This window comes from Schistocerca serialis, chromosome 4 (genome assembly GCF_023864345.2).
Source record: "Schistocerca serialis cubense isolate TAMUIC-IGC-003099 chromosome 4, iqSchSeri2.2, whole genome shotgun sequence".
NCBI lineage: Eukaryota > Metazoa > Arthropoda > Insecta > Orthoptera > Acrididae > Schistocerca > Schistocerca serialis.
In genome coordinates this window covers 6,085,272-6,103,110 of record NC_064641.1, presented here as the reverse complement: position 1 = coordinate 6,103,110, position 17,839 = coordinate 6,085,272, and the positions used below count along the sequence as shown (strand labels likewise).

Genomic DNA, 17,839 nt, shown 5'->3' with positions numbered 1-17,839 from the left:
CATTGCATTATTAACTGGTGTGCTTTCAAATACCACCTGTGTCATATTAATAAAATATTGGCCTTGCCACGTTTCTTTCCTTCAATATAGTATACCTGTAGTTGTGTTCTTCAATCCGAGGACCGGACTGTTGCAGCTCTCCATGCTGTGCAAACCACTTCTTCTCTGCATAACTACTGCAGCCTACATCCAATTAAACCTGCTAATTACATTTAACATATCTAATACCCCACACTTTCATCTACTGCCAAAATGACAATTCCTTGATGCCTCAAGATTGTTTTCTCCCAATTGGATCCAGTACCCCTTCATTTGTTATGCAATCTACTCATCTAATCTTCAGCATTCTTTTGTAGTACAACAGATTAAAAACTTTTATTTTCCTGTTGTCTGATTAGCCTATTGTGCACATTACACTTCTGTAAAAGGCTACATCCAGAAAAATACCTTAGGAAAAGACTTCCTAACACCTAAGTATATATAAAATATTAACAAATTTCTCTTCTTCAGAAATTCTTTTCTTGAAATAGCCAGTCTAAATTTTAAGTCTTCTCTATTTTGACTAGTATCAGTTATTTTGCTGTCAAAATAGTAAAACTCTTCTACTACTTTTAGTGTGGCTTTACTGATCTAATTCCCTTGGCATCACCTTACTCGTTTTGGCTACATTCCATTACCATTGTTTTGCTTTTATTTATGTTCATCTTTTCAAGATATTATCCATCCATTCAACTGCTCTTCTAAGTCCTTAGCCACCTCTGACTGAATTACAATGCTATCGGTGAACCATAAGTTTTTCGCTTTTATTCTATTTCCAAGTTTCTCCCTGGTTTACTTCACTGCTTGTTCAATGTACAGATTGACTAACAAGGTGACAGGCTACAAATTTCTCTCACTTCCTTCTTGACCACCGTTTCCCTCTCATACCCCTGATCTCTTATAACTGCAGTCTGGTTTCTGTACAAACTGTAAATGACCTTTCAGTCCCCATATTTTATCCCTGCTGTCTTCAAAACTATAGTTCAGACTGTCTAAAGCTTTCTCTAAATTTACAACAACCAAAGACGGAACTAATAATTCCAGAATTTCATGACTCTGCTGTGGGTAAAAAGGCTCTTTTTTCTATTTTCTGGAGGGTGCACTTTTCATTTTACACTTCTTAAAATTCTGGATCATTATTGAACTACATAACCAAAATACTTTTAAGGACATGAGACATTAAATCTCAGTATAGATCAGTAATCATTATTTCCAGTACTTATTACATAAAAATAAATACTTCACTGTGTTTCATTACATTCACCAACAACAGAATTGGTGGTATACTGAAACAACAATGATCAGCACAAAGCACTCAAATAGAAATTTTAACTAAAGAAAGAGAAAAGTTAATGGAAATACATTCTTGACAAAAGTATAATGTCAACAAGTCCAGCATGCATGGAACACAGCTGTTAACTGCCTCAGTGTGACGAAAGACCCAGAAGAAAGGATCCGTGTCCACTAGATGGAGACCTTTCAAGATGTATGTTTCTATGTTTATTTAGGTTAACATTTCTCTTTCTGTTTTTCAATTTTTATTTAACTATTCTGTGCTGATTTTGTTATTTCAGTGTACAGCAGTATTCAATGGTGGCATGACCACAAGGAAATGCACATATTGATGGCATATGAATGATTGTGCAAGTAAGAATTTGGTGTACACTTATGTAGCTGGTACATACGCCCCAACCAGATATTCATATTCCTAAATCAAAGCTGCTGCATTAGTATACCACTAACTTTTCATAAACACTGTCATACAAATTATGTCAGTTTAACAATATTAGCATAATCTCATTTGTCATCACACTTGGCTTATTTCTTTGAAAATTATTTTCAATCAATGACTGTTTTAATGAGCCAATTCCTGTCTTCCTCTACCCTTACAGTCGATGTTCTACTATAGTTCAACTTTGAGTTTTTTTCATATCACCATTAACTGAGAATAATGAGGATATGGCTAAAACAGTGATTTGCACAATTTATTCTTTTAGATGCATGACAGTTTCCTCAAAATTTTATAAAATATGTGAGGCTGTGACTTGTTTGCTATTCAGCTATGTTCTTGTGAGTGTGCCTTTTTCCAACCATTCATACTCTTTTCTCTACATGTGAAAGTTCATCTCTGACCTTACAGTCAAAAGTTGGAATCAAAACATTATTATAAATCAAAAAAAGGGTAACATCATGGATCTTTGGTAACTGAAACTACTGGCACACATTAGTTTTGTCATCCACGCACTGTGCGCATAGGGTGAGAAGTAGGGGAAGGGGGAGAGGGAGAGAGAAGCACATGCACTGAACACCTTTGTAAAATTTAGAACCAAATGAAGGATTTTTTTTTTCACTAACAACCAATGTTACTAAGTGTATATGGATATGTGGTTCTCTTAATTGATAAAGGCCTACTTTATTTATCTTACTGGTATCTTATTCTCCACCACACTCCCTAAAAAAATTATACAAAAATGAAAATGATTAACTAGGCAATATTTCAACAAGACACGCCCCCCCCCCCCCCCCCCGCACCCCCTTCGCCCACACCCACTTGCGCATGTGCTTCTCTCTCTCCCCCCCCCCCCCCCCCCCTCCCTCCTCTCCACTCATGCGTGGTACAAGTGTTAGCATTATTTGAAAAACTAGTTTAATGTCTTGCTTGACTGACAATGTTTCAGATTTACTGATGAAGTAGATGGGTTTGAAGTCATAGTTAAAAGTTATGTCCCACTGTACATTTCTGGATAAGTCAGTTCCAAGATCTGAGTAAGAGAAGAGCACACCACCTCCAAAGGTTAATATACAGTAAAGCACTGTGGTGATCAAAACCAATCTCCCAGTTGCAGTCAGCTAAACCTGGCTTTACTCTTACAAAAAAGAAATTAAAAATGGGAAAACATTGACATCATCCATCCCCTTGTTAGTAACAATTTACTTATTAAAGATGCTATTTTTTGTATATAACTTGTTAAAAAGATGTACTGCACTACTCAAATGACCATTTCACCAACTTTTGAAGATACATTAAAAAGAGTAACAGTTTGTTAAACAAAATGCTACTCATATGGTTATGCTCTGTATCTTCTTGCTATTTGCCTTTAAACCTTGTAAAGTCAGGTTCTGAAATGAAAAAAAGAAAGAGGGTTTGTTTCTTATAAGGATATGTTTATTTAGTTCTCAGTGTATATAAAAGGTACAAAATTTGTCCTTTGAGCACCAAATTTCAATAAAATACATAATTCCAATATTTTCACAGTACATGTTTTTCTGTGTTCTATTGCTAACTTGAACTTGCATGCATCCAGTTATACACCATACCACATACATTTCTCGTTTTAAAACATTTCCAGTCTAAATAAAATATGTCATTTTCTAATGAAAATTTCTTCATTCAGGTGAGTTAGTATAGTAGCTGCAACAATAGCTCATTCTAAATAAGTTTTGTTTCCAGCATATTAAAATACGGAAAGAGCAAGAAATCAAATGCCAACACCAGATCCTCACAACATTCATTAGTAAAACTACCCACACACTGTTAGTCAGGTACACAACAGTCTGAAAATTAATAAACTGAAGCAGACCTTGCAAGTAGAATAAAACTGGAAACTCAAAATTCTATATTTTTAATATATTACAGATTTCATATAGATAAAACTTGACAGAATAGCTTTTCATGAAACCCCCTAGCTTATATCATTCAGAGACTCCTGATGTCTGTTACAATAATCTTACTTTCCAAATCTTTCATACACAACGTTAAAAAAAGAAAGGACAGGAAATATATTTGCTCATAATAACATTATAGCTAATCTTGTGACTGAATAAATGGATTAATGTGTCTCAAAATTTCATTTAAGAAACTCTCAAAATGTGTTGTTAAGTTGTTCAACTTAGCAATCCACTTCTGGAAGGAAATTAAACATACTGGACTAGGTAAAAAGAAAATTCTAAAGAATACCACAGAACTAACAGGATTGCAGAAGGAACATAAGAAATGGTTACAGAAATGTTATAAATACACAGCTGAGCAGTAAGGAAGATACACAATTCCAAAATAACAAAGGTACTTGAAACTATGAACAAAGGAAAGTCACAAAATGGCACATGAGAGCTTTGGAGGATATACCTTGTCCCTTATATTTATTTCTACTACTTCTTTGCCATACATGATGTTCTTATGTGGCTATTATTTCCCTTCCTCATAACCTGAACCATGGCTCACCCTTTTCCTAAGCCTCAGCTGCAGAAAACAGCAGTAACACTGCCCCCCCCCCACCCCCCCCCCCCCACACACACACACTTTTATTTATTTTTTTTTCTGGGAAAAGAAAAGCGAAGTTTTGAGACTACTGAAACATGTAATTTGTTCAGTATTTTCTCCTTGTTCATTAACGCAAATCTATTTGTAACAAGAATGGTTTCTCTGTACTCTGTTTATTTAGAGGAGGTATTCATTGAAATTTTATAACTGTTTTCACACTTCTTGTATTTTTTAATCTGTTTTGTAATTATTGAATCTGGAATACAGTCATGTTAATTTAAAATTATTCCCCTTTACCGATACTTTTAAAGTCCTCTCCTTACGCAAAAGCTTCTTATGGCTACTGCTTTCAAACACTTAACCCCTAGCATTACCACTCTAAAGAAAGGTTTCATGTGCTTAATAATATTTTCTCTTTTCTGGGCGTCAAATATCCCTATAATACATGTCTATTAATAATTATTACAGTACTTTGAAACAATACCTGAAAAATACATTGTACTGACGTCTACACTGGGTTACGTTTCCGAAGAAAACATTAAAAAATAAGTATATAAGACTGCACAGAAATATTGATGAGCAAGTGCTGATGTTTGTAACTGTTGACAAGAGGCTCAGAAAGACTTGTCCAAAGCATGTTATACCACTAAAATCCACATTTATATTTTCTGTTTTCTCAAGTAAAACGACACCTCCTACACTGTTACTGGGTGTCTCAGAAAAACACAAGAAATTTTGTTACTCCATTAAAACAGTTGAAGAAGAATATACTTTGAAAAAATACAAGAATGTTGCTCAAAGATCAGTACACAGTACCGGTATCAAAGGTTGGTTCACACACAACTGTGATAAGACAGTGACACAACCTTCTCTGATTCCATCAGTGCTTAACTCATATTAAGACACAGGGTGTGGTGGGGGACTGTCCAATGCAAAATTAAGCAATGTTCTTAATTTTACACCTGAATGTTCCAGAAAAAAATTATTCTGCAAGACATAGGTGCTCTGTTCAATACATTATTGCAACTGAGGTGGTTTTTCCTCTTAAAAGATGCATGGTGCAACTTTATCCAAGTGATAATTTAGATGATGACAAGGATCACTTTAGCTACATTTTAGTCATGCCAGGAGGACATCAAAAAATACTTTTGATATTAAAACAAAAATTTTGGCCTTACAATAGGTGGGTTCAGCTTTTCCAGAACATACAGATCACATAATTTTGGCAAATTCAGCAAATTACTTACTCCAAAATTTTATTAAGAAATACAATACAAATACATACAATTACCTTAGTCAAAAAATGAATTTTAGGAGTGGGTTCATAAATATAAAATTTATATTTTCGAGGAGGAATCTATTACACCTGCATTTTGTGTAAGAGAAATATTCATTGAATATTGCAATTATGATGCTAAGTATCTGCACTGGTAAGGTAATACCTAGCTATGAGGAAATCTAAGTTTAAAATATAATGGGTTAAACAGATGGATAAACTTTAAAAATGTTAATAACCTTGCTTCATAAAATGTCACTTTTAATAAAGTCATAAGTAGTAACACAAAACAAACATGATTCATATAGTTTGTCTCTATTTCCACTTCAAGTTTGCTTCAGATAGAATTCTTAAAGTCCATGCCCATATATTTTGAATCGGACAAACTGTACAGCCTGGGATACTACACACTGGCTCAATAAGATTTTCATCATTCACATTTCTGATGATAAATGAAACAACATACTACAAAATGAAATCTCAAACACTTCATAACTAGCATTGTCATGAAAGAAAAATATTGTCTACAAGAAAGCCAACCATCACATAAAGGTGACGGCAACAACACTGTTACCATGGCATAGTAATGGAATATTGTTAACTGTGCAGAAAGAAGCACAGATTGATCTCAGTACTGTCACATCACGGTTGTGTGTGAACTGACCATAATGCAGTATAACTCGATTTGTCCACGTTTCAGTATATCCGTGACACTTCACTTCATAAAATATCTAAGTAATGATTATTTCACATTCTGTTGTGAATTCAGATGAGTTTCTCATTAACATTTGTGGAAGATAAAGTAAGCTTCATTTCAAACCACTAGATACAAACAGAACAAGAACTTTTGCTACCAGTTAATCAGCACTATTAAGTGTAGCAAGGCTAATGGGACTGGTAAAGGAAAATTTGTCATACCCTAAGTTTTCTCATGGTTCCTTAATTAAGTACAAAAGACAAAACAGAAGAGATGACAATGTTAAGATAAAAAATATTTCAAAATTGGAGAGAGGTAAAAGTCACTTAGATAATTAGGTCAGAATGTTACATAAGAGACACGGAAAATGTCATGTCACAGTCCTGATACTTGTGTTCCACTTCATGTAGTTTAGTAACACCTTAAAACTGACTACTAAGTTCAATTTTGACCTCTTTCTCCTGAAGTATTTCTGTTATCCTATCTGGCCTTTTTATTCCAATAAAGGAATCAATAGTTCAAAAACCATGATCCAGTGTTTATAAGTTTCTGCCGCTTGTGTTTTAGGTCATCCAATTTTGATGAATCTATGGTTTACTTTACTTTAAGGAGAGAAAAACTTGTGATGAATGATACTTATATGACAATAAGAAACAGGAAATGTTTACAGATTCTTAAGTTTTGCTATCTGAAATGTAGGGGAAGGAAAAAAGTTTTCAGCTAGAAAAATAGTGAATCCAATATGCACTGTAGAACAAAATTATAACATCTGCAGAGAGATAATTTAAGATATTCAAGAATATGCACTTAAGGAAACAGTCAATTAAAGACTAGTGGTGGAGAAATTTTCTTATTAGGAAAGGAGAGTGGTAGGAATTTTTTTCAAAACAAAAAGAGAAGTTGTAAAATGATTCCTACTATATGCCCAAATAAACTACATATCAAAGAAGCTAAGTTTCTTACATCTGCATTTCATTATGTTATACATTACTCATTAGTTTTGATACAAATAGGTTCTGAGCATGAAGAATTAAAAAATTGCTTTTAGCATTAGGTGTACTCCCCCTCCCCCCCTCTCGCTCCCCTCACCAAAAGAAGCGAAACAAATACAGATTAACACTTGTTAGTTTGTAGCTGTAGCAGTTAAGTCACCCTGTCACAGTATCTTTTTAGTAAGAAATCGTAAAGCAATAATGAAATGAAAGAGTTACAACATTGCCATTGCCCTGGACATTTTTGAATAGCAGGGAAGATTGCTGTAGCAAGTACAGAAAAACTTGAAGAATCAGTTTAACTTTAAAGAAATTCATGTCCACAGATTCATTAATATAATTTTCAAATCTACAACATTAACTCAGAAAGTCTTATATGTTACAGGTATGAGTGACAGGCAGACAGTGCTTAACATTACTGGCTCATACAAAAATTCTTGTCATGTTCATGTAATCGATGAAAGTAATGTAGGATACAAGGAAACAATTAAAATAGAGAAAAATGTCCATGTAATTTACAATAGTTAAAGGTCTGCATGGATGTGGGAATCTATAGATGCAGACATAGGCAGGTATGTCTGTGAATGTCCATAACCAAAATTACTTTTTGGTCAAAAGACAATCTCAATATGTCATATGATTTTTATTCACTTACATTACTTGTGATCAAAGAATGTGATTTCTTGAAGCAGCTCAGTACTTCAACAATCTCTTTTGTTTAAAAGTATTTTACATAATGTAACTTATATAGTGTACCTGCAGAATTAACAAAATTTAGTGCGAAATTTCTTCTAATTAACTTGTCTCAAGCACAAATTAACAAAAAAAAAAAAAGTTTCCATGCTACTTTCAGCCACAAAGAGAAATGAGTTTCATTTGATATGATTGTTACTAGAGTATATACAGCTGTTAATTCACAACAAAGCATCAAATCTAAATGAATGGATTTCAGCAGACTAGAATAACCCAGGAGACACACAAAGATGCCATTAGAACTGCGGTATACTGAACAACTTGAAGTCTTGCACAAAATTTTAAAATCAACAAATGCAGATCAAAGACAAGTGGAAAATGAACTTATAGAAGAGGTGCAGATGGAGGCAGTATTTTGCTTTTCCATGCAGACCTCTTCTAACAACATACATATAAATGGCCAAAGAAAAAGAAAAGTAACATAGATGTTACTAATCTTCTACAAAAGATAACGTAACAGAATAAACATAAACTTCCACTGAGTACCTCTTTCTGTGATACTAGGGCTGTCTGTAAATTAATAATCTGTGTAAAAAAAATGTGTAAAATACATATTATTTCCATGACAAGTAACTGAATACTACTACTAATACTACTACTACTATTATTAGTAGTAGTATTACTACTAGTAGTACCAATAGTAGTAGTAGTAGTAGTAGTAGTAGCAGCTGCTGCAGCAAGGAAAATTATGATGATGATGATGATGATGATGATGAAGACAATGCAATATTGTTTCACAAAAGTACTGCAGACCAGTTTAACAAGTAATACGAAGAGTAAAATATAACTGTAGCTATCATCTGAAAAACTAGAACTACAAGCTGTCAACATACATCAAAACCTGTCCCTCAACACCAACACACTGACAATTATCTTATCATAAATTCAAAATACTCAGTTAATTTTTAGTTCAGAATGAAACTGCTTCATGAAAGAAATTGCATCAAAACAATATTTGGCACAACAAATCAATTAAAAATGTTTTACAGAAGCACCGTTCAAAATTACGTGGAGTAAGAAAGACACTGGTAGTGAATTATGACTCAAACAAATTACACTTACATTCAGAATTACAAACTTGAAATCCACAGATCACACACACACACACACACTGCGCACACACACACACACACACACACACACACACACACACACACACACTGCACACACAAATATATATGTATGTTCTTACATTCACTGGATATAAAAATAGAGAGAGTCCTAACTAAATGTCAGCTTGTTTCTGTTAAAAGTTACAAAGGCCACAGAATTGGATTATTTTACACAAATCAGTCTGCAAAATGTCAGTCATAGTTTTGAAGGCACACTATACAATGTTTCCCATTCCTCTGGCATAGAATAAGGTATTAAAATTGGCTATGTTAAATTTGGCATACTGACACTCAGTCTGAAAAATAGTATGAAACAAACTGGTCACAAATTCCTCTGCTTGATAAAACACATGATCATTCCAAACAACTTCTTCAAATTCAATGAGGCTGACATACTAGCATATCATGCAGGGGGGAAAAAAGATTGACTAGCTAAAAGAGAGAGAATCACTGAAACACTGTGAGAAATTTCACAGTATTTTCTATCTGACACGTAGTGAAACATACATTTAGAATTTGTAGTAAAGAAACAGTTACAAATGCATGAGGTAGCCGAATTTTGAGTGCAAAATTAAGACCAAAATTGATGTCTACTACAATATTAGTGACAATAATTGTTTACATATTTAAGTCAATGCCACTCCAAGCTCATGAATACTTAACCATCCTCTTTTAATAGCAGCAGTCGATAGTGAAATATGATTTGTGAATCTCAGAATCTCAAATATGAACCATCAAAATTGGCAACTTCAGTTGCAGAAATGAAATATGAATTTAAAGATTATAAAAATTTAAAGAAAGATGAAATCTCTAACTATTCAACCACAAACCCATTCCATCAAAAGTGAGGCAATAAGGGACTCTGAAAGAAGTTTGTGTTTTGCCTTTTTAATATTTCACAGTCTTATCTCCTGGGGAAGAAGCCCTACCAACAAACAACATGAAATATGTTTCCCCATTGAAGGAAACAAAGGCACAAAAGTAAAATAGTATAACATACATAATAGTATCACACACACACACACACACACACACACACACACACACACACACACGCACACACACACCATGCAGCAGAACTAATTCGACTATGTGGTAAGTCACACTATCATTTCAAAAATTTCTAAACTGTGGTTTGTTTTGAAACATTTAACGGCTCTCAAAGCCTATTTCCTTTGTTCTTTGTTGCAGAACTGACTGATTTCATCAACATGGCTACTGAACAGGAGAAGGTGCAGCATCCAAATATGTGGCAATGGTACAACAAAGTTATTGATGCCGGTGTGGGATGGCACCACCAGTAGAAGCAAGCATAAAGAGGTGGTTCAAAAATTTAAAAGAGACAGTCACTGTCAAAGACCTTTGTCACAGTGGACATCCTACTGTGTCGCACGCACGTGTTGATGGACTACAAGGTGCATTTCAACGCAGCTTCCAGTCGCTAATTCATCACACATCATGTGATTTGTAGAAAGCAAGACCAACTATCCATAATGTTACATAAGCAGTTATGCCTTTTTACGTACAAACTACAAATGGTCCAAGCACTGCACCCACATGATCATTCTCTGCAGTATGCATCTGTATCTTGCGTGTTGCTCTCCATAGATGCTGAAAATGATTACCTCAAAAAGTGCCCATTTTCAGATAACATAACATTCCACATTTCACTGTGAATTGCCACAAAATTATGATTTGTGACACAAAAACTCACACAGCACACATGAACCCATCTGTGATAGCCTGAAGCTTAACATTTGGTGTGACCTAAAGCATGCAGGTTGACAGGCCCACTTTTCTTCTCAGAGAAAACCATAAAGGGGCCCAGCCATCCATTATCTTTCAGCATGATAGTGCACTCTCATATCAGAGTTGGACCTTCGGGACTGAATGGCACATTTCCTTAGAAGTGGATGGGTTCTGATGGTCCCATTGCATGGCCCCCATGCACTCCCAATGTCATGCCACTGTACTTCTTTTTGTGGGGGTTACATCAAGGCGCATGTGTACACAACATCTGTCAATGACACTGTTACCCCTCGTGCAGGAGTCAATGAAGCAATCAGAGCCACTGATGCTGTAATGCTGATCCATGCATAGGTAGAATTTGAATATCACCTTGACGTTCTGTGACTGACAAACGGAGCACACACTTCTGAGAGCTGCTAAACATTTAACAACAAAATAATATGCACTATCTCTAATAGTCTCCAAGTTATGATTTTTATGAAATGACAGCAGGACTTAGGGATGCCCCGTATCTTACAGCTACAGCCCTTAGCCAGAATACAAAGAAACCTGTAATGAATACTGCAAACTACCCTGCTTATGATTTTACAGGTCATGTGCATGCCATCATAAGTGACCTCAATAATGACAGAACAAGTCCTGGTACTGATGGAGCAACTGCATGCACTTTATGAGCAGGTGGCAGCTATCTTTGGCACTGTAGTTAGTCATGTGCATAAGAAAGATGATATACTGGTGACTTCTGTGTTATGTCATATGGTTTGACAAGAATATGAAGCCAAGCTGTTGCCAGCATTATAAAAGTAGTAACATGGGCAACAGGCATTAGGAAATCTAAGTGTGAACTGAGTTACAAGCTGAATTATAGTACCATCCTATCCATACTGTGGCCAAGGGTAACACTCATTTACAAAACAATCTTTAAATGTGAAAATGGGAGTTTGTTAATAGCTGGTAACACTATGGTGGCCCAAGAATGTTGCTTAAGAAGAGAAATTAGTTAAGTGTACATCACGTACAATTACAAGAAATTCTACCATATTTTCCCTAATAGTCACACTACAACAGCACAGTTGTTAAGATCTATTATGTTCATGATTGAGCATTTGATATGGAAATACTGGTTACTGTCAATATTCATGTACTTTTATTTCCTAGTGGTTTGGTTCTGCATCAACAAAGAATGGTAAATGGTTCATAGCATCACTTCCTAGTACCTTTTATAAGGCAGGACTTGATGCATTCGTGTGCTTAACAGATAAGTCCCTAATAACATTAGTAGCATGAAGCTTGATCTCCAGTGCAATCAAACTCTGGCCATCCATTTTATTTCAATTTTCTTTTATTTTCCTTTTCTTTCTTCAGTTTTTATTTATTTATATATTTTTGAGTAATCCACAATAACTGAAAGTTGTAATTAGCTCTCTGACATCAGCTTCCCTCTTGTAAATCCTTCTGCTTTTACATTTCATATGTAAAGGATCAACAATATTTTCCTGAAATTTTCTTGTTCTGTATCTTATCATCCTCTCTCCAATTTCCCTCATTGGCATCAATTTGATATTTAAAAGAATTATTATTGCTTCTAATGTTAGTGAACTGTCAAGACTTTAAATGTTCCCTCTTCATTTCTTAATGACTAACTCTTGTATTTCTTATCTGAAGCTTCCATAACTGATTGCGTTGCCTACATATTACAAAACACATGATATTAATGTAACAATTTAGTTCTTTACTTGAATGACAGCTGACTTTTAGCATAGTTTTGGTTGTCATTGGGTGTGGTAACCACTAATGTTACTGTCACTATCGTGAAGATGTCAGTGTGATTATTGTTTTTTCTATCATTGAAGGACTTATAATTTACTTACCACTGCATAAGGAGTTACTCTGAGGAGAATAGTTTATCACTATTTTGAATTTTGCAAATACTATTTCCTCGACCACGTTACTTCCAAATAATTCTCTCGATGTATTTTTGTTCAGTATCTCATACCATACACCACTGAAAAAAATACTTTTTCCGCAAATCAGTCTTTTTCTATGTTTGTTTATATGATTCTTTGTAAATCTCCATTCTGTCCCACGTTTTCTTTTTCCTTTTTACACTCTTTATAAAATACACATATTATGCAAGTTAATAATTTAAATTCTTCTATCTGTGGTGCAAAAAACTGACAGAAAACACAGAACAGGCTACATACAATTCCATGAAGCTGACAAATCAATAGAGATTAGGCCAGATGTGATGACTGCAAAATCCCAAGAATATGTACTGCTTTCTTTCATTTTCCAATAAACAACTCTTTTTCTGAAGCAGTAATTTTTTGTTATTAAGATGGTGTGCTTGCTCTTTTCTAATGGCAATGTCCTCCTCTGATTTGACCAAAGTGTGTTTTTTAATATTCTATTCATCACTGATGACTTCAACTATATGAAGAGTTAAAATTCATTTGGTCTAAAACAGTAACTATCATGACTGTTTGGTACATCTTTCTTTTCTTTTTGTAATCACTGTTATGAAATCTGTTGAATGCCATTATATTCATCCACTTTAGACAAATATTAAACTGAGTAAGGTAAGCCACCTATTTACAACTATGAAAAGTAATAAAATACGTAAACTAACACTCTGACAAAGTAAACATAGTCAGTATAAATTTTATCCTACTGATGACCAAAAGATATGTTAACAAACATCATTCCTCAAAAATAACAGTAACAATAACAACAACAACAAAATTTGCTGTCTTTTTCCTGCTACATAACTGGTACAGACTTTAATAAAAATGCAGTGCATACACATTTTGTGTAGCCCTTTGGCCTCAGTGCTCAATCTTCCAACATTACTAAACTTCAGAGATGTTCTGTGCAATCACTTATATTTTTTCAATCATCATATTCTTAGACATCATGATTGGTTATTTTACACATTACATTACAACAGAAGTGAAAGAGTTCTATATCACTTATTTAGTTCAACATATGAGAACTTTTTGCAGCCAAATTATAGCCCCAATCACTTGTCAGAAGCAATTGATTTCCAATGTGGAGAAAAGACTTCCTGCCTCCCAATCACAGTAACTATGAGGGCTACAGAAAATGTACACACATAGTGTTTGGATAGTTAGTTACAAACTTTTTCCTGAAAAAATTTTGTTTAATGGGACAGTTATTGATGAACACAACATACAGTGTTATTACAATTCTACAGCAAAATAAATTAGTGGCAAATGCATATTTTAAACTTCTTCAGTTTGTTGAACCCCATTTTATCAATAACTGAGGGTTATATTTCTGCTAGCGAATAGCAGCTATCCAGTAATATATGCAGTTACCTTTATGAAATTTTTAATGTAAATGTATCATGGCATTTCAGTTTGACTGCTTGAATACTGTTCTTTTTCTCAAAGTAGTAGAGGAAGAGGAGGAGAAAAAAGAAAAAGCCATTTATTATTAATGAAATCAAGTTATAGGCAATTTGTGTTACTTTTAAAAATGCCACGTCAAATGATACCAACTTAATTCTTTCAGAAATTGAAAATTCAATCCATAGTTTGTATTTCTGAAATGTGAACATTCACCTTAATTATAGTTCTTGTTGCAAGGATGATTACTTCTTAAAATAAAATGTAAATTATGTAAGATTACATACTGTTATGGCACAATCTTTTTTTCTCCATTTTCTTTGAATATGGCAAAGAAAGAAGCATACTATAGTCTACTTCGAATGATATGATATATATTCAACCTACCAATAACATGCTGCATTACTAAAATTAATTATGAGGACACTACTCCAATTCATTCAATTTTTTTTTTTACACAAAACCAAACATTAAATACTGTACAAACTTCATAATTTTTGTTTAAACTTTTACCAGATATTAACAATAAATAAAATGTTAAACTGTTATTACAGAAAAAAAACATTTACACATTATCTGTAGAAATAACTACTTCACCAGTTGTCTCTTTCTTACAATAAAAGCCACAGAAACCTCAAGTTAGTATCAGAGAAACAGTGCCACCACAGTAAGGCCTCATACACATGTGAAACAGATAAACTAAATAATTTTACATAAAACTGTGTAAATTAACAGTACTCTCTCATAATTTCAGTGCTTTTGCAACAAAACACTTAGATACAGAATGATTTGTTAGACAAAAAGATACTTTACAAATAATATTATTGACTACCTTGCATGTGTGTGGTTTAGTATCTTCAGAACAGTAGGTGAAATGAAAGTTGCCAATTCATATACAATTAAACAGAGGAATACTTTTGTGCAGGAATAAGTAAGGTTTTGATTATTAGTGTGCCTGTAGCCACAGCCCATGAAAGGTGACGCAGTGGTGCTGATGATGATGTCATTCTTACCTTCCCAACGTGTTAGTGGAATTCATAGTTGAGAAGTTGAAAGTAGCGAAGCTTTTTAGTGAGGCAACTTGTGACCTGGTTAAACTGGAAACACGGGATCTACTGCCCCTGAGGAGAGCAGCAACATGCAAAACAGAGAAAGACCAAAGCTGACACCAAAGACAAATACTAACACACACAAAGAGGAAAGAAGTGATAGTAAAAAGTATAATTAGTAATGTATAAACAATTTGTAAGAATATATAACAGTTAATAGTAACAACATCAGAGATAACTGTTCCAACCATTTTGTTAAGCCACACCAATTATCAAAAAATACGTTAATATCTACTTTGTAATAGAAACAGGACACTTTATTCGCCCAAGCTGCACCTCTACAGTAGCAAAAATATCATTCTTTAGACAAAGATATAAACCACAAGGGGACAGAGCACCTGTATTACACATTTCCAAATAAAAACAAACAATGAGTATGCAATATGGACTACAAGAATATGAAAGAAGATAAGACTGCTACTCACTACACAGAGGAAGTACTGACTGGCAAACAGGCACATTGAATGGAGACTGCTTGATGTTAGCAGTCCTCCATCAGATTTAGACACAACATACATGCACATTCCCACACCCATAACTCAGACATTTACATGACCTCTGTCTTCTCCCAGCACTAAAACCTGACTATGTGATGAGCAGCAGTATTGGCTAGGACAGAAAGTGTGGATACGGAAGAAGAGGCATAAGGTTAGGAGGAAGAGGGATAGTAACAGGGTAGGGATGGGAAAAGATGCTCTAGTGTTGCACATCGGATTTTACAGGGACATGGAGGGGACAGGGTGGTATCTCTCTGCTTCTCTCCTCTCCTGCCTGTTTTGCCACTACAGCACAGCCTACCAATGCTGCACCAAGCAGACCACCATCCTGTCCCTGCCACATCTCTGCGCTCTCCCACAGACACCACTAGAGCATCTTCCCCCATTCCTAGCCTGCTCTCCCCATACTACACCTCTTCTGTACCCTCACTACCTACCCCAGCTTAGGTAGCTGCTCACTGGAGTCGCAGTCGGGTCTTGGTGCCGGGAGACTATTACTCGTGGTCACGTATGTATCCTGAGTTATTCATATATGTGTGTGTGTGTGTGTGTGTGTGTGTGTGTGTGTGTGTGTGTGTGTGCGTGTTGTCGTTGTCTACATGTGACGTAGGACTTACAGTCTGCCTGACAACTGACTAAATCAAGTAATCTTCTTTCAATGTGCCTGTGCAGATAAATGGTTAGTCATGATATTATTATTTCATTTTCTATTCAGAAACTTCATGAATGTCAAACATTTCAAATAGCAGTTACGGAAATAATGAAACATAAATAACTAGCAGCAACAAATAAAAACAGACATTGGATCACACATTTGGAATCGAAGTTTTCCACCTTGAAAGGAGCTTCAAAAAGGCAGAATGCACGAATGGAACAACATACTGAGGAAGTGGCTGAACACACACAAAACAATTCTGTGCTGGATTTTATTTACAGAAATGATACTGAATTTTGCTCACATTGCCATAATCACATAGAATACAAATCAATTCTGTAGCTCCAAGATAAGCTGAGACACTGGTTACATTTTTCCTCCTTTGATACAAAAGCAAGTAACAAATACATTATTTATTATAAGTAGCACAAAACTTTTCATACTGTGTTGTCAATAAAAATGAAGACTGCAAAACAGCAATGAAGAATATAAAAGGAAATCTGGAATCAACAAGATTGTTTAAAATGTACGTAAAGCACTGCACCTACAGACATCAAACTGGAAGAACTTATCATGAAGTAATTTACTCAAAAACTGCACAAAGTTAGTATTATCACACACAAGGCAAATAGGCTGCACATTCACCAACAAAAAGTTATTAAAACACACTATTCAAAATTAGTATACGCCACAATGGACTCTTATTTAACACATAGCCTGTCTACATTATGTGCGACATATACCATATTCAAGTACACATTGAAAAATATATTGCCATCAGCTGTCATGCACTGGTGAGTGAGTGGAAAAGACTGATGGCAGTGTACTAACAATTCAAGGGAGGTGCAGCCATCTATTAGATACTGGACAACTTCGAAGAAGCCAAAAGATAAGAAGTACAAACTCAAACATCACATCGCCTCGGCCGCAGTGTCTACGAGATCTGCCTATCCATTATTACAAGAAAACATGTCACAGCACTTCATACATAAGATGATATGTAGTTAATTAGACTAATCAAGCACAAGTTTCATTATGTTGATCTACCGCTAGATGGGGTTTTACGAGTCCCGGCCTAAATCCCATCCCGAAAGGGAAACTGGAAGAATCTTTAAGAGAAGACAATGCCAATTGTAGAAATATCCCTGTAGGTGCTGCTGAGAGGGCAGCAAATTAGGGTAAACTAAGAGTTCACTGATACTTTTAAGGCTTAATCATGTAAATATAAAAATGAGGGTAGGAGGAGTCGGGGCAGACCAAGGAGAAGGTACCTGGATTCAGTTAAGAACGATTTTGAAGTAATAGGTTTTAACATCAGAAGAGGCACCAAT

The 17,839-nt window shown here is 34.9% G+C and overlaps 1 protein-coding gene across 1 annotated transcript in view; it reads right to left on the bottom strand.

Moving 5' to 3' along the window:
• LOC126473544 (dedicator of cytokinesis protein 1) overlaps positions 1-17,839 on the bottom strand; it is a 420,590-nt gene that overhangs the window by 77,910 nt on the left and 324,841 nt on the right. Inside the window, exon 31 of the mRNA XM_050100670.1 lies at positions 15,261-15,368. Coding sequence (XP_049956627.1) covers positions 15,261-15,368 — 108 coding nt within the window. The remainder of the gene's footprint in view (positions 1-15,260; positions 15,369-17,839) is intronic.